This window comes from Mixophyes fleayi, chromosome 3 (assembly GCF_038048845.1).
Source record: "Mixophyes fleayi isolate aMixFle1 chromosome 3, aMixFle1.hap1, whole genome shotgun sequence".
Lineage (NCBI taxonomy): Eukaryota > Metazoa > Chordata > Amphibia > Anura > Limnodynastidae > Mixophyes > Mixophyes fleayi.
In genome coordinates, this window is record NC_134404.1 from 314,383,885 (window position 1) to 314,409,473 (window position 25,589).

General features: G+C 37.5%; 1 protein-coding gene across 2 annotated transcripts in view; it reads right to left on the bottom strand.

Annotated features, from left to right (window-relative positions):
• EML6 (EMAP like 6) overlaps nt 1–25,589 on the bottom strand; it is a 131,047-nt gene that overhangs the window by 17,534 nt on the left and 87,924 nt on the right. The window contains exons 24-32 of one of the 2 annotated variants that reach the window (XM_075204045.1): nt 23,356–23,444; nt 21,613–21,789; nt 20,209–20,410; nt 18,096–18,222; nt 17,117–17,224; nt 13,252–13,266; nt 6,715–6,723; nt 4,699–4,777; nt 3,531–3,660 (exon numbers count right to left, since the gene is read on the bottom strand). In XM_075204045.1, the coding sequence (XP_075060146.1) occupies nt 3,531–3,660; nt 4,699–4,777; nt 6,715–6,723; nt 13,252–13,266; nt 17,117–17,224; nt 18,096–18,222; nt 20,209–20,410; nt 21,613–21,789; nt 23,356–23,444 (936 nt within the window). The remainder of the gene's footprint in view (nt 1–3,530; nt 3,661–4,698; nt 4,778–6,714; nt 6,724–13,251; nt 13,267–17,116; nt 17,225–18,095; nt 18,223–20,208; nt 20,411–21,612; nt 21,790–23,355; nt 23,445–25,589) is intronic. The other variant, XM_075204046.1, reaches the window with a different exon arrangement.

Genomic DNA, 25,589 nt, shown 5'->3' on the forward strand with positions numbered 1-25,589 from the left:
TATAACCCATGTGACTCGCTGGATAAATATCAGTGAGAAACAAGTGAATTAGCCCACAGTAATAAAGATACATCACTCACTAAGTTACTGTCAGGTGCCAAAATGTAGGTTCTTTCTTATTTAAATGCAGTCCTGTTACATTTATTATATATAACTGTATATAGAATGTTATCATACTCTACAGTCAGATCTTATAAATACACTATGATGAAGATGATCAATATTTTAGCTCACTCACACAAAACAATAATTACACATATTAATAAATCACAGTTAAGCAGTACTTAATATATTGTATAACTGATACAATTACTTATAATTACTATTACTAATATTTGACAATAGTGGAAACACATCAAAGTATTCAGTTTTCCCTTAGTAATCAGAAAATAGAAAACACTTGTAGCGGGAGCGTCTAGTGAAACGCGTGGTAAACTCAGCTTTGCGATCGCTCATTGCAAACGGCTCCATCAATAGGTCCACAGTATTAGGCATATAAAGGAGTAAAAGAGTTTCTACTATTACTTGTTTTTAGGTCCAATCTGTACATATGTATTATCAGTGTTAGCGAAATACGGCTGTAGGCAGCACATGTTTTGCTTCACTACGCAGTTCAATTGCATGCAGAGTATTGTGTAAACAGGGAAATAGCAAGGGAGGGGACAAAATAATGCAGAATTCAGGAATCAACCAATCAGGCGGTCCTCCAAAAGTGAGCATCTGTGCAAGAATGGACCTTGTTAGAAAGGCCATCTAGAGGCCTATGGCAACTCTGACAGTTATAGACTTTCATGGTAGAGTTGGGAGAAACTGTCCACAGGAAAACAAAATCCCCGGTATGTCACAAACTTGTAGTAAGGTTGCAAAAAAAATATACAACAAATTCTGCTTACAATACTAAGTAGAGGGAGATTTTATAGTCTGATTAGACCAAGATTTAACTTTTTGACATTAGGTACCATGTTAGGTGCAAGCCTAATACTGCACATTGTAACGTAAACACTATATCTACCATGAAGCATGGTGGCAGGAGCATAATACCATGGGGACGATTCTATGCAACAGGGACTAGAAAACTTGTCAATATGAATAAAGTTAGATATAGACACAATTGAAGGAAAACCTGCTGCAGTCTACAAGAGACCTAATACCTTACATTCTAATATAATGACCCACAGCATATAACAAGCGTCATATTGCTGTGACTTAACAACAGAAAAATGCAATGTACTGGAGATTCGTAGGCAAAGCTCAGACGTCAACACCACCAAGAATCCGTGCAATGATTTGAAAATGATCCCAATTTGATCAGGTGGATCTTGCAGTGTCCAGATGGGCAAAGCCGGTAGAGACTTCCCCAAATAGACTCGACTCACAGCTGTAACTGCACCTGAAGGTGCTTCTACTGAGTATTAAAACAAGGGAGGGTGAGGGTGGGTTTAAAATACATCTATAATCAATTATTGTCTGTTTTTTATTTGAAATTAATTAAGAAAAACTTTAAAGGTTCTTGTTTTAGTTGAGTATTTTGATTTGATCAATGGTAATAATTCTCAAATAAATCCATTTGATTCCAAGGTCTATGAAAATAAAATAAGAAAAATGCCAAAGGGGTAGAATGCGTTTAATGGCCACTGTACAATATGCATTGTGAACAATGACATGTATTGCAGAATTATTTTCCATTTATAGGACAACTGAAACACAGAACATATTTGTATATGTCACCAGCTCATTTTATAGCTCGGATCAACCATAACAAAAATCAATGCACCTGAAATAGTAAAATATCCCGAATTTTACTTTTGTAAACATCAGTTCTCAGGTTGGGTGGGGTAATGATTTTTAAAAATAATAAAATGGCGTTCCACACTGAGGAAGTCCCGCCGCAGAGTGAATTCGGACAGCAGCTACGTCTACTGATAACCAGGGGACATTCCCATGCTGTCAGAGCAGAAAGCCCCGGGTTATAAATAGACCTCGCGGCTGTCAGATGTTCATTCTGTGGCGGGACTTCCTCAGTGTAGGAAGTAGTTTGCGTTGTTTCAAGCCATTTTATTATTTTGCCAAGCATGTTCCGGTGGATTATTTTTAGTTTTTCAGTTTGTTTTGGGCTATGGGCTAGATTTACTAAGCTGCGGGTTTGAAAAAGTGGGGATGTTGCCTATGGCAACCAATCAGATTCTAGCTTTCATTTATTTAGTACCTTCTACAAAATGATAGCTAGAATCTGATTGGTTGCTATAGGCAACATCCCCACTTTTTCAAACCCGCAGCTTAGTAAATCTAGCCCTATGGATTGAACACTAAGAAGATTGATATAGTACAGATGAAGACAAGATTGGTGAGTATGAATGTTGTTTTTTAATTAATTGATTTATAACACTTTTTGTGCTGACGTGCCGGACCCACAGGCATTGCTCATTTAATGTCGGCATTGTGACTATCGGCAATCACACTGTCTGAGTATCAGGTAAATGGAAACATCTGCATTTTCATGCAGGATAACTGTCAGCATTCTTCCGTCGGAATTTTGACTACAGGTTTGCTCCCACTATAATGTTCAGTGCTGGTCTCAGGCTATCGGGCTGCCCACACTTCCACACACGTACTCAAGGTGACCCCACTCAATATGACAAAGTATAAACACTAACAGATCAGTAAATGTTTTACCCATGTTCAAGGCTTTAATATTTGGGCAGCATGGTGGCTTAGTGGTTAGCACCTCTGCCTCACAGCACTGGGGTCATGAGTTCAATTCCTGACCGTTGATGTTATCAACATTTTTATCCACAAATCAATTTGTTTTTTAACTGTAGTTCTCTGTTAAACAACTATTTACTAGTAATAATTTACATATGGGTAGATTTTTCACACCTTCTAAAAAGTAAAAGTGGAGGTGTTCCCCATAGAAACCAATCAGATTATAGCTAACATTTTATAGACTGTACTAGATAAATTATAGCTAGAATCTGATTGGTTGTTATGGGAACACCTCCACTTTTCCTTTTTAAAAGGTTTGATAAATCTACACATTTTTGGGGGTTAACAGGCTATGTCAGTTTTGTTTTCTGTGAATACATCTCCATTTTACAAAGCCATTCATGTAGTAGCAACTTATATTTGGTGGCAACCAAGCTCAGCAAATTCCCAGCCATTCTATAAAAAGTCGTAAAATTATAAGTGACGCTCAGATTAGAGGACAATTCTGATTATTGCCGCTAAATTGATGAAGGTACACAACTGTATAAAGTACCTCAAAACACAAAGAAAATGACCCAGAGCGTTGTGCTTAAGACGACAAGCATTGTCCCTTGATAAGCTCTGGTTAGGAACAAGTTTATATACATAAAACTGAGGTATGAGATACAGTTGTTAATTTGTGGAACTGATCAGCCAGTAAAAAAGAGTTCTTTAAACATCTGTCTGGACTGGTTCACACCACAAACAGGATGTTTACAATATAAAATAAAACAACGGTCTGTGGGAACAGTCCCCAAGCTACAGCGGTGTATTATGATACCACTTACCTGAAGAAAGGTTCTGCACGATGGCAGCAGCAGCTGTGTGATAAATAATATCAACACCATCATTGAGGTAATGCAGGTTGTTACGACAATCAAATCCTCTGTAGCCAAAGACATGCTCCAAGCAGAGCTCCTGCAAGATATTGCAAAGCAGTGGTGACAGTAGTGTACTGACACAGTGAAATATTTAGAGACGTGCAAACAGGCAAGGAGAGTGTCGCCATGTTTGTAACCCATAAAGCAATCTGGCATTAGCTTCCATTTGACTGGTTAAAGCAGATACCATAAAAAGTAGGGTTATTTGCACCCCAGCTTGCTCTAGGTCTACGCTTTATGAGTATACGGCACAGTAAGTAACACTTCTGCCTCACAGCACTGGGATCATGAGTTTGATTCTTGACCGTTGCCTTATCTGTGTGGAGTTTGCGTGGGTTTCCCCTCTGTGCTCTGGTTTCTTCCCACACTCCAAAAACATACTAGTAGGTTAGTCTTTCTGGGTCTGTGTGTGTATGTTAGGGAATTTAGACTGTAAGCCCCAAAGGGGCAGGGATTGATGTGAGTGAGTTCTCTGTACAGCGCTGCAGAATTATTGGTGCTATATAAATAGATTATGATGATACAGGCCATCGAATCCAATGTAATTACAGAACTGAGTGCAATCTAACTTTATTGTTTTATGATTAAGTCATCGAAGACAACATTCAAACAGATAATTATCATTCATTGAACCTTTAAAAACCAAATTCCACACTTTATACAACCCTGACAAAAGGACACTTATCATTCAGCATTGTATATATGTAAAAATGTCCTTCTATGCACTCTTTTGCTATATCCAGTTCTCCTCAGTATATTATCATTCAGTAATTATAAAGCACCAGAGGAACACGGACATTACCAGTATTACATGTTGTATCTTTCATGTTTCTTGTAAACTGTCTGAACCATTTACATAATGATCACATTTTCATTACCTCTTGTATATACTTTATTTTCTATTTATGCAGAGTGTCTTATTTCATGTCTAAAGAGGTAAATTGTGGTTCTGCAGCTCACTGTACACTGCAGTCTTCTAGCGGTTACTGGCACGCTGAGACTCATGGGAGTTGTAATCCATAGTGTTCCACGTCATAGCCAAGCACAGAGCGCTGCCACATCCATCTACACCTACCTCAACCACTTTCTTTTTCTTATTGATGTTATTCTTCTGTAGCTTCTCTGGCTGAGGAGCCGCTCGGCTAACTGATGGTCTAAAAACATGTAAATGGAAAACTATTTAGAAGAACTGTAACAGATGAGCGATTGTCTTGATTTGTTTGTGTATAATACTCTCTAAAGCACATTTTTCTTTATAAAGTGGACCAGCCATCCTGACATAAAACATGTTGGAGTCTTCTCCATTTACGTAGTACGGCACTAATAATAGGGTCGAGGTACAAGCAAAGAGTGGAAGGTAACAATAACAATAAGTGACTTTTAAATTAGGCTATGAGGTTTGAAAATCTCTGCGTGTTAATAAGTGTCCAGACACATATTAGAGCTCACTGGTCTGGGAGGGTAAGAAACTATTTTTTATTTTATAGTAAGAAGTCAAGATAATAATCACAAGTTATGTAATACAAAGCCCAGAGAAACAAGAGCAGGTCAAAAAGGCTCATTATTATTTTTTTTACAGGGGTAATAATATTGATACCCCTCTTCTTTTAGTGAACACTCATTGGCAAATAAAAGCTTAATATCAGAAATTGCACACAAGCATTGTAATGCCCCTCTATACAAAACCCTCAATTATACTGGGAAAAGTAGTTAGTTGGTAAACACCAATATGTAAAAATATACAATTTTAATAAAACCATTTAAATGTTTGCTATAGAAAGTGGGTGTAAGGAAGAGAGGGTGTCCCAGTGTACAATGTTTTCCTTAGAATAAAAGGTGAGCAATGTACATCTCAAACGTTGCTATAATACTGTGCTACTAATCAGAGAATGTTGGTTCATGATGACTAGTCCACTTTAACCATTACAAAGCTAGTCTTTATCCACCTTGGTTTAAATAACTAAACTAGTATATAAGCTGCTACTAGCAGATACTGATCAATGAACAGAAGCTCCTGAAAGGAGAACAGCGGAGGTAAAATATCATAATGTAGATAAGGAGGAAATAACACACATATGTCCAAGATGGAGATCATAGTATAATGTGTTATTTAAGTAGATGTGCTAGAATAAAATAACACACATAAACATGATGGGAGATCTATTCATGGATACAAGCTGCTATTTTGGCTCTAGAAGTAGGAAGTGGAAGAACAAGAGCAGACCTGTGATTACCATATTAAACAACTGCCAATAATATATTTTAATCCAAGTAACATAAATCAATTAGAAAACCATCAAGGTGGAGTTGGCAAGGAGGACAGGGGGGTCATTGTTTTCCCAGGTCACTCAAGGTTTTAGAGACAATGGACATCACTGAGAGGCTGATGGGCCTCCACTAGTGGACTTGTGTACAGTCACTGTAAATATCATCTATGTGGCCGTTATCTGAATGTGGCCCAGATCAGTTATATTGTAGTAGATGTAACTACAATTCTTCAGCAAAGCAAATATTCCTAACCACAACTACCCCGTAGGAGGACACTGAGCCAATAAGGCTACCTACTTCCCATAACAGCTTATTACTGTAGACATGTAAGCTGTGCTGTCGGACCATTGGCCACTTATAGTACTTCTGCTCTCCCCCAAGCCACGTTGCCTGCCCTCATTTGAAAGCTATTTAAAAGTCCCCATATTCCTGAACTACAAATGCCATGAGCCCAAGCTAGTAAGGTCTGGAGGTAATCAGCAGGTAAATTGGCAAGTCTGTAATATAGTAGCGTTGTCTAGATTTGTGAATCAAGCACTTGAAAAGAGAAGTAATCTTCCTTCCTGAGGATAATAACAATGATTCTGCTAACCTTGCCATATCCTTTTGCTTATAATGGCAATATGCTTCACATTTCTTTCCACTTCATTAGAAATGACACATCCCTTCTAAATCAATCACTCCGCAAATAAAAAGTGTAACAATACTGAACAGTAAAGAAACTCTTCATACCAATCACAAAAATGTAATCTAAATAGAAATTGTTTTAAAATGTGATCTATGTAATGTTTGTAACAATAATTATCACAATATTGAACGTTACCTTGATCCCCTTGCAAGCAGCAAATAAAACCAAGTAAAAAACTTAGTAAAACTTTGCTGAGGACACCTGACCATGCGTTTCATGCAAAAGCAAGGGTCAAATGAGCTTTCATTTGCTAAACAAATCAAATGAATGCATGCCAGCAGTTTTCAGGACACATATCATAGAGTGCACTGGTCTGGAAGGGTAAGGAAACTCACACTAGTTTGTATAAATCATGATATTAATCACACGTTATAAAGCCCAGAGGAACTGGAGAACATCAAGACAATGGGGCCTATTTACTAGGCTTAAGATCTTTCATTGCTGTACTGAGAGACATTCCTAATTCACAAATTGTTGGTTTAGAATATTGCAACCTGTTATATCAATTAAAATTTGATTCAATTTAACACGCTGTGAGATATACATGTTGCCGCTGTGTAATGCAGGCTCTATTGTCATGGATAGGCGGCATTAGTAATTTATAGATCACAAAATTATAGATACTTCAATAAAAGAAAGACAAAAAAAGAATATAATTTTTTTTATTACATCAATGTGATTTTTTATTTTTACTTGGTCATTACTTATTGTCATAAATGGAAATAACAATATAAATCTGCCTTTTCCATAAATTCATATGCTCAGTAAACACAGCCAACCTGTCTTTAGAATTCTGACTAAGCAGCTGCTGGAGTCACATTGTTTATCATTTATGGTGAATTACAAATTGTCACCAGCAGCTGCTTAGTCAGAATTTTAAGGGCAAGTCAGCTGTGTGAACTAAACATACAAGTTTACAGCAAACTTTGTTTATATCTCTTTTTCAATTGCGATATTAACTAATGACCAAAAAATAATAATAATAATAATGTGTAACAAATAATTTTTTTTAAACCCGATAGTTCCCGTTAATGAAACTAACAACATAATACTGGCTTAGAAAGTACTTATCTACAGATTATTTTTGTCCATATTCTGAGTTTAATAGTCCAAGGAATCTGGTTTAAGATGAAATGTTCTACTATACCAAACTCAATGTGTAAAAAAGCAAATGTATTTTTTATTTATTTTAAATATTGTGCTTTTTGTAATAGTTGCTTAGTATATAGGCCCCAATGTTCAGGCTGCTTTCTAAAGTATGAGCCAAGGACAAGGGAAAGCGCTACTGATATTTTAGAAGCAAAGGGAAATACTGGCTACATATACAAGACCTGGGGGTATATCTACTAAACTGCGGGTTTTAAAAAGGGAAGAAATTGCCTATAGCAACCAATCAGATTCCAGGTGTCATTTTGTAGAATGTACTAAATAAATGATAACTAGAATGTGATTGGTTGCTATAGGCAACATCTGCACTTTTTCAAATCCACAGCTTGATAAATTTACCCCGATGACTCTTAACTCTATGGAGATCCTGATTGTGTTTGCACACTGCAGAATCAGATTCTAGCTCTCATTCATTTAGAACATTATACAAAATGACAGCTAGAATCTGATTGGTTGCTATAGGCAACATCTTCACTTTTTCAAACCCCCAGTTTAGTAAATATACTCCCTGGTGTCCTATTATTTACAAAGCATTATTCTGCCTGCTCTTTATTCTTATATTTTATTTAATGACATTGTGAAAAACATTGTGAAAAACCCGAACAAACATCTTTGCAAACAACACTGCAAGCTCCCAAATTGACTTAAAAGTTGATTTACACTGACTGAAACAGACATATCTAGATCGCTGACCGGTGATCTCTATGTCCAAGTCGGCCATACAAGTTAATTGGATAGATCAGTTGGGTCTGAACCACTAGATATCATGAATCTGGCACAGTTGCATGATGACCACACACTTAATCACACATCATCGATATTTGCATTTTCTCCAAGTTGTAATCAACATCTGAACATTTCCGATTAAATGTTGATAATGATCGGCAATGGTTTTGGTGTTCATGCAGTTTGACATTTGTGACCCTGGTCTGATGGAAGGGCACAATTGCAGGGTGTATGGGCACCTTCACGTTTACACCATTCTTATACAAACATGTTTACGTCTAAGGTGCACAATCTTCCTTTACATTTATTAAATCTGCATTAAAGTACTCATAACACACAAACATATCAATGCTGAAAAGGGGCAGCTTGTGTATTTGGTCCTAAAGACTGTTATAAATTGTTTCAACATAGAATATTACAAACTAAACTAAGTGACAGAAAAGGTTGGGGCTTATTTATTGAGTACATTTGAAAAATAAACGTCTTGGCCGAGTATAAAATATACTCATACTTGTCTTTGCCCAAACACACGTAAAAATTACCACAATTTACAGCCAGAGCTTCACATTCCCAGGTGACAAGTGTTTTGGTTTGATATGACGAGATTAATGACAAAGCACAAATAAAATGTTGAATTTATTTGCAATGTCAGAGGCTTTTCTTCCATTATACATGCTTGGTATTTTAAACACTTGATCTAATGTTAATATTAAATCTATCAATACCACTTACACAGTTGTATGCTGAAAACAGCTGCAATCACACACATTGTATATTACACTATACACTGTATTACACAATGCAATGGTGTAAAATGTAGTGTTTACAATGCCAAACAAACATCCAATTTTAGCACTGGTCAGATATAAATCTGGACATATGAAATGAAAAATATTTTAGAAAATTGTTTAAATACATAATTAGAATATACTGTATATTAATGGAATGATTTGAGATATAATAGAAAATAATTTGTATTTTTTTACTATGATTTTATAGCACCGTGGAATGTTTTGGCTTTAAAAAAAAAGAAAAAGTTTTTAACATTAAACTCATACTACAAAATAGAAACGGTGATTAAGTCCAAAGGGCATATTTACAAAACTGCGAGTTTGAAAAAGTGGAGATGTTGCCTATAGCAACCAATCAGATTCTAGCTGTCATTTTGTAGAATGCTATAAATAAAAGCTAGAATCTGATTGGTTGCTATAGGCAACATCTCCACTTTTTCAAATACGCAGTTTAGTAAATATACCCCCAAATGTTTCCAGTTTGTGTAATATTATTATATAGTATCTTATTAGAATATTAATTATATATTTAAAAAGGGTGTTTCCACAGGGAAACAGTGTGAAAATTGCACAACTCTACTGCAAGCTGGCAATGAGAGGTTACATTCTACAAGGATTACACACCTCAATGCATTGTCAGTGTATGTCATATACAATCAGTGGCCACTTTATTAGGTACGCCTGCTCATTAATGCAAATGTCTAATCAACCAATCACGTCACAGCAACTCAATGCACAAATGCATGCAGACATGATGAAGGGGTTCAGTTGTTGTTCAGACCAAACACCAGAATGGGGAAGAAATGTGATGTCAGTGACTTTGACCGCGGAATGATTGTTAGTGCCAGACGCAGTGGTTTCAAGATATCAGATCTCCTAGGATTTTCACGCACAACAGTCACTACAGAGGATGGTGGGCAAAACAAAAAGCATCCAGTGAGCAGCAGTTCTGTGGGCAAAAACCTCTTGTTAATGATAAAGGTCAGAGGGGAATGGTCAGACTGGTTGAAGCTGACATAACAATGGTATGCAGAAGAGCACCTCTGAACGCACAGCACGTCGAACCTCGACATAGATACAGCCGCAGCTGACCCCACTGGGTTCCACTCTAGGTTTCTGCTGTGACATGCAGCTGGTAGGGTTAGAATTTGTTGTGGTGGCGGTTGTGTGGAATGTTCCTGCCACATATTAGGCCCCTTAATACCAATTGAGCATTTAAATGCCACATCCAACCTAAATATTGTTGCTGACCATGTGCATCTCTTTATAGCCGCAGTTTACCCATCTTCTAATGGCTATTTCCAGCAGGATAGCATCACAAAGCATACATCATCTCAAACTGGTTCCATAAACAATGAGTTCAGTGTACTCCATTGTCCTCCACCGTCACCGGAGGTCAATCCAATAGATCACCTTTGGGATGTGGTGGAAATGCTTTCATGTCAACATGGACCAGAGTCTCTAAGGAATGTTTCCAGCACCTTGTTTCCTTCATACCACAAAGAAATCAGGTTGTTATTAGGGCAAAGGGAGGTCCTACCTCGCACAAGAAAGATGTACCCAATAAAGTGGCCACTAATTTTATGTCCGTCAGTTATACAGCCCTTAAGATATGTCCGACACAAGCAGCATATATAGCGGATCCTTACTATCTTCATATCTTTTGCCTGTTTCTTGAACATACAGACAGAATGAGAAGATAAGACAGAAAGGTGCTTCCTGCCTTTGGCTTACCTTGTGTATGAAGGCTACAGATCATAATCTATGTTGGGTATTTAAAGAAGACTCATAATAAAGATATGTAGTGTACTGCACACCCCTTCTGTGAAATAGAAGGATATTAGTAGTCTTGGGGTTCCGAGACAATATAACAGCACAAGGTGCAGTACGACGTAACAGAACCCTGAGGTGACTTCTATTAGGAACTATTATTCAACCTTTTATCTTATTTAAATAATCTTGTTCCACAAAATAAAATATCGGACCTGATTTTAAGCAATGTGCATCAATTTTACATCCCCTGCGGGTGTGAAGGTGAGTATGTCTGCATCTACTGAACAGAGAATTGAACAGCGAATCGGAGCATTCCTTGCTAAGTATGCGCTAGGTGGTTCAATGCACTTGATGATGCGTCCGTATGAATAAATAAGATTTAGTTTTTCTGGATGTGACCACTTAAATGAGATTCATGGGATGGAGAAGGAGCATTTAGGGGCGTTCCCTGTTTAGCAGAGAGCGCTTTTCTCCCCACAAAAAAAGGACTATATTTTCAAAGGGACACTCTTTGCACCTTATAAGTGTACCTAGTACAGGAAAGGGCATTTCTAGGAAAACACATGTAATCGTGAAAGTCCTTCATTCTTATGATTAAAACATGAACATAAACAGTTCAGTATTTGAGGAGACAAAACTAAAAAGTTGAAAAAAATGAAGGGGGTGATTCTAACGTGGTAGAGGGATGGAGGGTGAAATTGCATTTTTACTGTTTCCACAATGCACATTTCTAACTGGAACTGCAAAAGTTCTGCAGAGTGTTTTTACGAGTGCAGTTCCAGACACTGGGGTTATACTGTGGCTGTGCTCCTTGTTATGAGCTTGGCTGACAATTAAGAAGTAGTATTGCACTCTCATATATCTTGTATGACCTTTATTGTATGATTGACCTGCAGTCTCCTAGGTAACAGAAAGATTCTGTACATGCAAGTAACTGCTTTATTTATACACAAGGGCATGGCCACTGAATAATTTGTCTCCTTAGCAAGTTCCAATATATACACTGACTGGGATTTGTGGGAGTAGCTATCGCTGTTTATACTGGAGGTAATACTTAATAAAACTTTAGTTTCACCAAACATGCAGTAGAAAGTTACAGGAAGACTGGACAATGTATTTAAACATTTTTTTTTCACATATGATATCATTTTATGTTGTTTAATTGTATTGTATGTGACTGTGGGTTTATGGCATATTGAGACACAATTCAAGGAAAAGTCTAACAGTGATATGCAGAAGAGCATCTAGCAACGTGTCTATTGTATCTAGACCATCTTAACATGCTTCATGATGACTTTTGTAAGGGTTATTACAGTAAGATGATCAGCTAGTCACTGATCCAGTTACACTTCATCATGAAACAGATCTGTCATACCAGGGACTGTGGGCAGTTTATTGAGCACACCCAGGCAGACATATGAAGGGAGAACAATAGGTGGCATTTGCAAAACTAATGTCACTTGCAGCAGATTTATAAACCCTTGCAACACTTTTAATAAAGATATTTGTTTAAGACAGTTCACATGAGCAGTAACCCATACCAACTAATCAGACATTAACTTTCCTTCATTAAACCTGCACTAGACCAAAGGTGCTCAACCTCAGTCCTCAAGAGCTACCAACAGTTCATGTTTTCAGGATTTCTTTAATCATGCACAGGTGAGCTAATCTATTTTTCTGGGTCAGTAATTATCCCACCTGTTTCTACAGACAGAAATCCTTAAAACATGACCTGTTGGTAGCTCTTGAGGACGGGGTTAGGACACATCTGCAATAGACCACTCAAAGGTAATTGCTGACCGGTCCCCGTGGGTTATTGTACTCTTGTATTATGCACCATGTTAGTATATGACCCCAACTGCTGTGTCCAATGTGTGATGTGAAATAACCGGCTTGTCTCCCTGTCTTACACATATAGAATTACACTAACTCAGAGGTCAGAGATGAATGTTTATTGTATCATGGAAGTGTTATAGATGCAATATAAAAAACTGCAGTGGGGACATTGATACAATAAAGATACAATTATGTAGCTTTATTCTCAAACTAAACAGTGTTTACAATGCTGGTGGACTATACACAATTGATGGTTAGAATATTAGCAAATTGATGAGAATAATATGAAATAAAACTGCGGAGGAATGTATGATCGTGTCAGCACACAGCTAATAATGTAAATGTAGGTAAAATAAGAAAATGTTGTGTTAATACTTACTTGACAATGCCCTGCCTCCAAAGGAAAGCAGATTAAAACACAATACAAATATTAACCGTTTCTTACTCATCGGTACAACTACACACAATATGGCTGCACATATTCCCATTCATACAGAAGCAGGCCAAACAGGAGAGGATCAATTCATTGCCCAATTATATAATATAACAGCTTAAGAGTTTCAGTATTTCCCACAATAGAACATATAACAAAATACTTAAGATATCTGTATTGCTTCTGCATTGCGCTGCTTGTATTAACCATCTTCTCCTGTGTGGCTTTTATTTGGCATTCAACTGTTTTATGCTGAAGCATTAATTATCTCCATGTTATTTGCATACATTGTTTTGACCACTTAGTATAACAAGTGTAGACAAAATTAAATAGTAATAGTAATGATAAACCCAATATTTCAGTCCACATGCATGATGCTTTGAGAAGATGAGGAACACACTTATCCCTACTGTGGGGTGCAGTGTACACTCACTCCCAGTTCATGGGGCAGGGAGGTCTAGCTGCAGAATGATCTTGCAGAGGTCATTGCATTTTCAGTATTAGGAAGATTGTGAAATTGTGCATTTACATAGTGAGTTGTCACATTTTCCAAAATCACAAGGACTATTTGTGTTATACTGGCCTGTATACAAAGCAGTGTGTCAACTTGGCTACCGAATGCAGTATGTAAGGGTTGTCTATGATCTCCATGCAACAAACATGGTGTATTCCAGGCCTGGACAACCCATGGCTCTCCAGGTGTTGTGAAACTACATGTCAAAGCATTCCCTGGCAGCTATTGGCTGGCAAAGCATGCTGGGGCTTGTAGTTTAACAACACCTGGAGAGTCACAGTTTGTCAGGCCCGGTGTAGTCTACAAGGTGATCTTTCCCATAGTAACACATTTATATTATATGTATAACTTGAAAAGTGCTCCATGGAATCTTGTATTTCTCAGTCAGTGTAATACAATATTTACACTCGTCGCTCAAAAGGAAAATAACTTGGAAAGTGGGGGATATATCATGTTGATAAGTGGGTTTAATTCCATGCCTCAATATACCGGTATACGCAATGTACCAATAGGGTGACCAAGTGACTTCCATATGTGATACCACACTATTAATGACAGACCAAGGTTCCAGTGATGTGATGTGACAAGGGAACTTTAAAAAAAAAAAAAAAAAAGTCAATTAAATTAATAAAGAGTATAAATTACAACTTGATAATCCTCAATTCTGTACCCTTTCCTAAAGGGTACAGAAATATACCCAGTGTATGTTAATAAAGTTTAACAGTCTGAGTTTATTGAATCAATAAGCTGAGAACTTACACAAGGGAGGGCCTGGAGAGGAGAATGATTTGCTTATAATATGCTAGGACATGTGTGGGAGTCTTCTGCTTGAACTTCTACATAGATCTAGGAGCGGAGGGACAGAGTTTATCATGCAGCTTTCATTATAACAATGACAAGACCATCAGAGAAGTCCTGTACCATCATGGCTGCACTCCTGTTGCCTGTCTCCCATTCAGAAACCAGAAGAATGGGAATTTCCACTTCAGCCGAATATCTACTTGCACACTAGACTGAAAAGCCGAAGATGGCTCTATATTATTATGGAGTAATGATATCAATTAAAGCTCAAAAGTTGTTTCCTTTGTGACCTAAAACAGGAAAACAGGAAACAAGATATGGCAGGAATAATGGAGGATGACTGGCTGGAGACACTTGTAGGTCCAACTTGGCTCTCCCCCTCACTCAGAGACCACCCACAGAATGCAGCAATACCCCTACTAAACTACAAACATTCCATCAGAGTGAAACCAACTTAGGGACATATGACCTACTGTGTTCATATCGGGACCTTAGTTCCCCAATACCTCAAAATCTGACTCTGAGGTGTAACAGATCATTTAGATCTCACTCACAAAAAAACTCTGGCATATGAATTACTGTTCACAGTCTGTAAAACCATTACAACAAACTGTCTGTCCACCTAAAATGAAACCTAAAAGGATATGGACACCTTTGTGGAGATTATTGTTTTACGGTCAGTGGTCGAAGTGGAAATTTAGAAGTGGTGGTATGAAGAATATAATAGGCATGTAAGTGAAATATGCAATGAAGGCTGTAGGAGAAGTGGCGGTATGGCATACCACCGTATACACCCCAATTACAGTGCTAAATGGGAAAGGGTCTTAATTTCAAATCACACCACAACCTATCTACAATCATTTCTTAGATACACTCTCAAATAGGATGTATCTACTCTACTGATCCACTCTAAGAGCTGAGTTCACAGCTTTTATGCTGCACAATACAAAACCAGTGACACTTGCCTAAAGAGGTGCAATACATTTGTCCCCTAAACAGTGCCCTCTCCCCTTCTGCTCTCCTCAAGAAGCAAAAAAAATAATTTTGGGTCAGCTCGGATAAACTTAGAAACACTCTAAGAAAGAGTATCTAAATATCCTTAATTCCACTGGTTCTGCACTAGTAGTAGCGCCATTCTTCCACATAAAACTATTTTTAAGCACAGGTGTTACCAAGACAATTTTAGTGTTGTTTTGGACACAAGTGCTGTAACCCACAGAAACCAATCACATTTCAGTTTCCATTAGTCTGACTACACTAACGTGATAAAACACTAGTATCTGGCTGCTTGCGGGTGGGTTGCAGATCATAGCTTTTATGTTATTAAATAAGTGCTTATATGGTCTCACTGTAAAAGACGTGTCGTGACCTGCAAATTAGGAAGCCATCTATACTTTTATCTATAACTTTTCCCCCAATTCAATATTATACAGGCAGCATGCAATACCTTAAAAGATCAGAACTGGGGGTCTGTTTTCAAGAAGGTAAATATGTGTTAATGTTATTGCAGCCAACTTGTGTAATTTTGTAAATGTTGCTGTTTTATGTTATGTTCATTTATACATAAAAAGAAGCCTTTTATGCTACTCCATACACAAAAGGTGCTCAGGTGCATGAGCATGCTTTATAAATCCATTATTACGTGTGCTGATTTATATAAATCTCTCTCACTCTGAGATTAATGATTTTTAGTTATTTCTCAAGTTGTCAGGAATTTTGTCCAAAATCGCAGTCACTTATCCTGCAGTACTCAGGAACGTGCCGCCTGCCATGAGGATGAGGGAAGGTGCTCTTTTAGACAGAGCATTTAGACCTGCTTGGATCGGAGGTTAAATAGCACTCTTCCCAGAGTGCACTGCTGCCTCTAACTGCTGATGATATCTCTCAGTGCCAGGAGCTGTATTAAGCTGACCGCTAGCTTCTCCGCACTCATTTCATCCACGCACATTCATTCAAGCATACACAAACATACGCGCAAAGACACACATAAAACTCTTCATAATTCTCAACATGTTATCAAAATTTGATAAGACTGTAAATTAAACACAATTATTAATTGGAACATACGAAAACTAACTATAGTGAATGGTGCCCTTAAAGTCACAGACATAGAATATTCACAGTCAATAACGAGATAAATAATAATGGCAGAAAGATTGTGTACAATATTGTAAACCAAGTACACCTTAAAAATACAGTATTTACTATGTGAGACATTATTAAACTATTGACTATTAGAAAAATGTCCCTTATTATCCAGTAATTGGAGTTATGCTGAAGATGTCTTGGTAAGTATAACAACCCAATGCACATTTCCCTGCGTGCTGCATAGGTAAGACACTATGCGAGAGGAGGGGTGGTGGATATGCATGTACTGGTGAAATGCAACATCTGGCAGTCATATTGCATTCTAGAACTCAAAGCTTTGCATCTTGTCCAATGCCACGTGCAAGGAAGCACATGATTCACAGCTGTGAATCCATGCAGAATACTTACCTTCTCAGAAATTGCATGATCATAGAGATTAGAGATGAGCAGGGGTCAAAATACTCGCAAACACCAAAATTATCACCTGATTTTGGCAGGTTACATTGGTATCTGAACCTAATGCCCATAGCAAGGACAGAAAAATAGAAGGGAAGAAGACAGAAAAAGAGAAAAGAAGACAAGATATAGAGGGAGACAGAAGAAAGGAGTACACAACGTTTCTTCTGCGTTTTGTTTCTTTATCATAAGTGAAATTTGGACTGAATAAAAATATTTGGTACTAACACAGGATGGAATATTAAGAAGAATGAAGGAGCCATGGGAGGGTATCTTTCTGAATGATTTCTAAGTAACATGAAGCTAGCATGAAATGTTATATGAGTGCGATCTGAATGGTGATGAATTGTACCCCATTCAACTGGGAGACTTTATCTAGATCTCAGATACATTAAATGAGACAAGTGATACGACCTGGTGGGTATTAAGATATTCATAAGAAATCTTGAGGCCAATGTATGGATGTCACATCTATTGATGATGTTTATGATTATATAAATTAGAAACAAAATGTGCCAGTTTGCTATTATAGGAACCAAATTATCTGCCAGAAAAAAATATTAAACCAGAAATGATGTTTGATTTCAATACATAACAATTTTGGCTACAAACAGATGTTTCATACTCACGGCAATCAGCATGAGTTAATGAAACATCAAGAAACTGAATCGCTTGAATTGATAATAGATTTGATCGGTTTTCTCTAAGATTACAAAACAGACAGGAAATACATATTTAAACCACCATGGTCATGATAACAATTGAATTTGGTGGTTAGTGTTGACAAAAATGGAATTTGGAAACATTATGTGATTGCAACTAAAATATCTAACTAACATATATTTCTTTCCAAAGGGTTTGCTGTTAAAGTGTGCTATTTACATATGTGAAGCAGAGGTCCCCCACACCTGGTGTCTGCACTGGAATGTACCTTTCCTCCACGGAAGCTTCTTTTATCTGTTGATGGGGCTTCATTCCTTCCATTTCTCTGATGCTCACGGCATAGATTTTAGTAGTGTAATCAATAGATTTCTCTCTTGCGACATCACTGTCATAACCTAAGTGTCAAAATGCAGTACCTCCTAAGATAGTTTATAACGCACAGTTAATTAAACAATAAAATAAATGGTAAGTTTTTGCCTAAAGCCATCTGGTGGACACTACATTACAAACTGGGGACGTCCCAAAGCCACTTTTTATGACCAATAAAAATACCTACAGTCAAAATAGGAAAGGCTGTGAGCCAATGCATAACCTTGCATAATGACTGTCTATCATAAAATAGGCTTATTATGGTTGCTGCTGTGCAAAAACAGAAGAAAGCAAAAATGACAATTAGCAAAATAATCCTGATTCAGAAACTGCATATTATACCCAACATGTAGCATATTAAGGCTAAAAACAGAAAGAAAGTAGCACAATCCCCCTGTTGTCATCAATAAAAATAAAACCCATTTTGAAAGTTGGTACTATCTTATCAATGCAGAAAAATAAAAAGGTAGAACAGATGTCCTTCCAAGACACCCATCCAGAGTAAGACAACTGTCCAGAAATGCACAGGCAGAAAAAGCTAAATCCAACAGCCCAATAGGAGGAGAAAAGACAGTAGCACAAATTCAAGGTCTGCTAAGATTGTGTCTGACCTTTGGCAAGAAGACAGAGGTTTCTGGATAAACGCAAGCTTTAAACTGGCTGAGAACCAGCCATCTCTGTCTAAAACATTTTGCAGGGATTGAACAGAAAGAGAAAGTATAAATGACAGCGCTGTGACTGATCAAGGTAAAAACATGATGCTGAAAATTATAACATATAAATGTAACTGAATAGTAATAATATAATGCACACCCTGAACATATACAATATATAAAATACATAAAAAACATGATAAAGTGTGTGCATTATATTATTTCTATTAACTTACATTTATATATTATAATTTTCAGCATCATGTTTTTTCCTTGATCAGTCACAGTGCTGTCATATATACTTTCTCTTTTGTTTGCTTTGTACTGTAGGGTTACACAGCCCTGGACAGCTCGGTCTCTCATCAATTAATTAGTTATTAATGCAGATACAGGTTTACTCATTAGAGTAACCGTCCTTTGGTTATCTGTCACATATTTTTAGCTATTACATTCAGTGCCCCAACTAGATCCATTGCGGTGGTAATCGTTTTTACGATTACCACTATGCCGACATGGAGAAGCCCTACAAATAAAATCGGAAATTATGAATAATTGATTGGAAAAGAAACAGACTTACCTTCAACCTGATGCTGGAGATCTCCGATGGGAGCACCATGCTGACAGCAAGTGATTCCCATAGGAGAAGTGTTCGGCACTGCAGGCTGACGTCATCGCGACGTCTGTCAATTGAAATTTAAAGCGGCAATGTGGGGACCCCTAAGGTTAAATTGCCGCTTTAAATCTCTAGTGACAGACGTCGCGATGACGTCAGCCTGCAGTGCCGAACACTTCTCCAATCGGAATGACTTGCTGTCAGCATGGTGCTCCCATCGGAGATCTCCAGTGTCGGGTTGAAGGTAAGTCTGTTTCTTTTCCAATCGGTTTTTTATAATTTCGGATTCATGTCGGAGTAGTGGACATCGGTAAAACGTACCCAACCCATCTATTGTTTGGTATTTGCAATTGAACATAAAGAGATGAACTAAGAGGGGGAAAACCATGTCAGTGACAGAGAACAACGCACACTCCAAATGGGTGACAGCTGTCAAGATAGTTTGCTCCCATCGTATGTTCAGCTTGTGCAGCAGTCATTGATCAAAGTCTAATAAACTAGAGATCACTGATCTCTACATGGTAACCCAGTTATAAACTGATGCATAAGAGCAGACTTCTGATAGAATTTAGAATGCAGAAATCAGTTTCAGTATCAGAATTACTGATAGATTTTATATGACAGAAATGTATGCCTGCTGGACCCCAGTGAGAGGAGTGTGGAGACTGCAGCTGTAAGCATTCTGTAAGCTATAAATATATATATATATATATATATATATATATATATATATATATTTTACCTACCTCCATCCTCTTCTGCATCAGAGTCTGACTCCTCGCTGTCCACAGGTTTGCTCTCAAGGTTACCAAATGCTTCTCGTGTCCAGATCATGAGTGCAGTATCGGCCCCACCTACAGTCAGCAACGTGGAGTCATCATACAGCCACCTGACGTTGGTCACATGAGCGCTGTGGCCAACATACTTTTTGAATCTTGCATCGCGACCCTGCAATATTAGAGAGATGTCACTTATAATAATGTAATAACTAACAATGTTACTGCTGCATAGAATGATGATTAAAGGAACATTAAATGTAAAATATACATTTCTGAATGTTACACTTTTACATGGTATTGAAGTATATGTAAAAGTTCCCATCTAACCTTGTTATATATCTAAATACAAGTCTATTTACTAGGAACTAATGACATCAGCAATGCACTTCGTACATATATGGATTTCTAGAAGCATGTTCATGAAAATTGGTTAAGCCATTAAATTAGTGTGTAGGTAATGGGTGCAGTTTAAATGAACTGAGGGGGTAGCACGGTGGTTAAGTGGTTAGCACTTCTGCCTCACAGCACTGAGGTCATGAGTTCGATTCCCACCCATAGCCTTATCTGTGTGCAGTTTGTATGTTCTGTCCGTGTTTGCGCGGGTTTCCTTCGGGTGCTCCGGTTTCCTCCCACACTCCGAAAACATACTGGTAGCTTAATTGGCTGCTATCAAAATGACCTTAGTCTCTCTCGGTCTGTTCGTGTGTATGTTAGGGAATTTAGACTGTAAGTTCCAAAGGGGCAGGGACTGATGTGAGTGAGTTCTCTGTACAGCGCTGCGGAATCAGTGGCGCTATATAAATAAATGGTGATGATGATGATGAGTCAAGGAAAGGAAATGTTGTTGTGGCACAAGGTTTAGAAAGAAATGCTTAAAGGAGCACTAAACATAAAATTCAAATTGTCTTGTATAAAAAGCTACTAATAGCATTCACAAATAAATCTGTAAAAGTTTCCCTACCATGACAAGTGCTTTGAACACTATTTTCATCTGCTTTATAGCTGACTGATATCTGTCTTATTTTAATTTTGAAAAAAAGGACATAAAAGTAGCTGGCTGAAGTGACCTTCTGCTGTATTACTGACAGTAAGTCTGCTCTGTGTAGGAGAATACCGCCCACCAAAAAACAATAACAATTTATCTCAAATCTATTCAGTACTAATAAACTCAGGAAACCTTTACATATATTTTACTGAGTATTATTAGTAGTTTGCTTGTTTTTTTAGGTTTAGTAGTTATTTATGTAGTTCTGTGACTCAATTGTTGTGGCTGGCAGGTCATGTAGATACGTATAGTTCTACAAAGGTTGGAGAATTACCTTTGCCTACATGTAACCTAATGGTTAGCCAAACTAATAACTGTTGATTTACCTTTACTGGATAGGAAAATAGTTTCACAAATCCAAAATCATCCCCTGTAGCTAAAGATTTTTTGTCTTTGGTGAGAGAGGCTGCATTCACATCAGTCACATCGCTGTGAGCAGGCCAGATTCCTTCACATGTAGAGCCGAGTACACAAGTCCACGAGTGCCATTCTATACGTTCCATCTGTAACAATACGTATAATCTTATAGGTAACTGGGGGGAAACAATACAGTATATCACACACATAAAATAGAAGAAACAATGTATGTAACTATTTAGAAAAATATACTTTATTTATACACAGTGCTGATTGTGCTTCAGTTTGTTTACACTTTACACGTGGTACTATTCCCAGTTAGACATTGAGGATCAGGCACACTACAGTGCATTGTTTTACACGTGGTACCATTCCCAGTTAGACATTGAGGATCAGGCACACTACAATGCATTGTTTTACACGTGGTACTATTCCCAGTTAGACATTGAGGATCAGGCACACTACAATGCATTGTTTTACACGTGGTACTATTCCCAGTTAGACATTGAGGATCAGGCACACTACAGTGCATTGTTTTACACGTGGTACTATTCCCAGTTAAAAATTCAGGATCAGGCACACTACAGTGCATTGTTATACATGTGTTAATAATACCAGTTAGACATTGAGGATCAGGCACACTACAATGCATTGTTTTACACGTGGTACTATTCCCAGTTAGACATTATGGATCAGGCACACTACAATGCATTTTTTACACCTGGTACTATTCCCAGTTAGACATTGAGGATCAGGCACACTACAATGCATTGTTTTACACGTGGTACTATTCCCAGTTAGACATTGAGGATCAGGCACACTACAATGCATTTTTTACACCTGGTTCTATTCCCAGTTAGACATTGAGGATCAGGCACACTACAATGCATTGTTTTACACGTGGTACTATTCCCAGTTAGACATTGAGGATCAGGCACACTACAGTGCATTGTTTTACACGGTTTACACGTGGTACTATTCCCAGTTAGACATTGAGGAACAGGTACACTACAATGCATTTTTTACACGTGGCACAATTCCTAGTTATCCACTGACATCAGGCACACTACAGTGTGTTTTTATACACATGACACTATGCCCAGTTATGCACTGGGAATCAGGCACATTATAATGTGTTTTTTAAAGCCCATGCTGCATCATTACCTCATTCTAGTAAGATGTTTAACTTCACCTGCTTAATGTATCTAAGACAGGAAATCAATTAAATATATAATTATACAATATTATATGTAATTAAATAAGCTCTTTTAATTTATTCTAATTTTGATCATCATTCTGTTTTCACAGATATAACAGTAAGTTTACATATTTTATGAAAATGCCATAGGGTATTGCTAAATCATTTTTATTACTAATGTTTAGTTTATTTATCAGTCTGGAAATTCAACCCAGTGAGCACCGCTGTACTCTCCCTAGATGCCACAAAACAGCACCTATTATTGTATCTTCTACTGCACAGTCCCTAAATATATTTCAAAATACTCCAGTGATGTCTCTTGTAAATAAATGGATATAGATCTAAAGCACTAAGTCCAATACAGAGTGTGACTGTTCTATTATATTACTCCAGAGGAAATAACAGTACAAGTCTAGGGAATAACTGCAGGGAAACAGCGATTAAGAGGATAAAGTACATGGAGAAATCGTCTTGCAACAGAAACACTAATAAGAGAGTAAAAACGAGACAATACCTCTGCAGATTTAATGACGTATCTCTTTCCTCTTGGAGCTTCAAAAAATAACTGTTCTTTGGCACCAGTATTAACTTGCAGCAATTTACCTGTTTAATAAAAGACATAAGTGGCAGTAATTATATAACATGCTAGAGCGATTCATATGCCATTTATTACATCAGTAAATGAGCAATTCTTGTTCTGTAGGCTGTGTCGTTGCTGCATATTAAGCACTGCTTATAGTGTATATGTTTAAACCATAAAAAAGTTGGGTCTTCCAGCACCATATCTCCTTTCCCCAATCACATTTACTTCCTTCAATTCACGTTTCTAACACATCCTTCAACCTCTTCTCTCCCATGCCTTCCCTCTCATATGTGACAGTGGTAGGAGGGGACGTGATGACGTCTTTGCGTCACCATAGCTCCGTCTTCACTAGAAAATGCCAAAATTCACGGCATTGAACAGCTGGGACGGGGCTTAATGATGCGATTAAGCCCAACCCCCGAGACACAATGCTGTGAATATCATCATTTTTTAGGATCCAAGAGGATTGCCTAGTCTTCCGGGAGGACTCCCCGAAATTTGGGAGCCTTCCGGAAATTCAGGGAGAGTAGGCAAGTATGCTTTCACCTATCCTACGATTTTTCACTCCGTCCTGTTAATGCTCAGTCACTACAAGTGTAACCTTTATCCATATCCTAAACCCACACTAACCATATACAAATCTTAATAGTAGACTGCACACACAGGGCCTGATTAATCAAGGAACGCAAGGAGAACACAATTTGTAATTTTTAAAAAAAAACAAACGAGGATCTCAAGAAACATTTCCAGTTGAATACAGCTATAAGTACACTCTGCCTACACAGCACTTGCCATATGCAGACAGACACAACACACTGCAGAATACTTACAATGCATATGTGCAATATAAAATCAGAACAAGTAGAAAAAAATAAATAAATACATTAACACCTGTTAATAATATAGGGTCAGATTCATTAAGGAACTTAGGCAAGAAATTTCTTCATTAAGTCTCCTGGACATCATCACCCCTTTCATGTTAACATGGTTTTGTCCAGGAGACTTAAGCAAAAAAATTCTTGCTTAAGTTCCTTAATGAATCAGGCCCATAATCATTACTAACAATAAATTGAAAAAAAAAAAGTTATAATTTTTTGTTTACATGAAATATATTAATCAGGATTTTATAGATGTCTACTGTACATAACATGCATTTTTACATTTGCTCTTAATTCCAAAACATATGTGCTGGCATGAATACGTGACTCAGCACTTACACTGTAGCTGGTGCAAGCGATACAGCTAAAAATCACAAACCTGAGGGATGCCCAGACCTTGAATCGGACTGTACATGCCTCAACCTTGGCACGCCCTTACTGTACATTGCCTCAGTGTATACACCTCTTCCCTTCCCCGCTTCGCCTTCAAATCATAGGCTGTTGGATGTGTCCTTTGCGTTCAAAGATGAATTGCATGTACTTGTGTACACTGGTGTAATGGCCATTTCTGAGCAATTTTACACAAAATTTGGCACGCAACAGGACTTAAGTTCCTTGATGAATCAGGCCCATAATGAGTTAGACTTGAATACCCTATACCAGGCCTGGACATCATGTAGCTCTCCAGGCGTTGTAAACTATAAGTCACAGCAAACCCTGCAAGCTATTAGCTGGCAAAGCATGCTGGGACTTGTATTTTCACTACACCTGGAGAGCCACAGGTTCTCCAGGCCTGTCCTATACTTTCATTAGAATGTACAAATTATTTAGTGTACAACACAAATACAATATTTTCAATACACACTATGGGGTATATTTACTAAACTGCGGGTTTGAAAAAGTGGAGATGTTACCTACATCAACCAATCAGATTCTAGCTGTCATTTTGTAGAGTGCACTAAATAAATGATAACTAGAATCTGATTGGTTGCTATCGATAACATCTCCACTTTTTCAAACCCGCAGTTTAGTAAATATACCCCTATAACTTGTTATTTCCTGCCCCTCAAAATAAGGCAATTTACATATATTATTATCTGCAGTGACTACTATTAAAACCTGAATTTTTTAATGCGAAATATGAAATAATCAGTTTAGCATTATAAGGGCTGTGACTTTATGGGAGCAGACACTGTGTAGATGGCCTAGAACAGAGGTTCACAATTAAGTAGAAAAAATTGTGCCAAAACTGAAAGTTCAAACTTCAGTTATATACATAAAGAACCT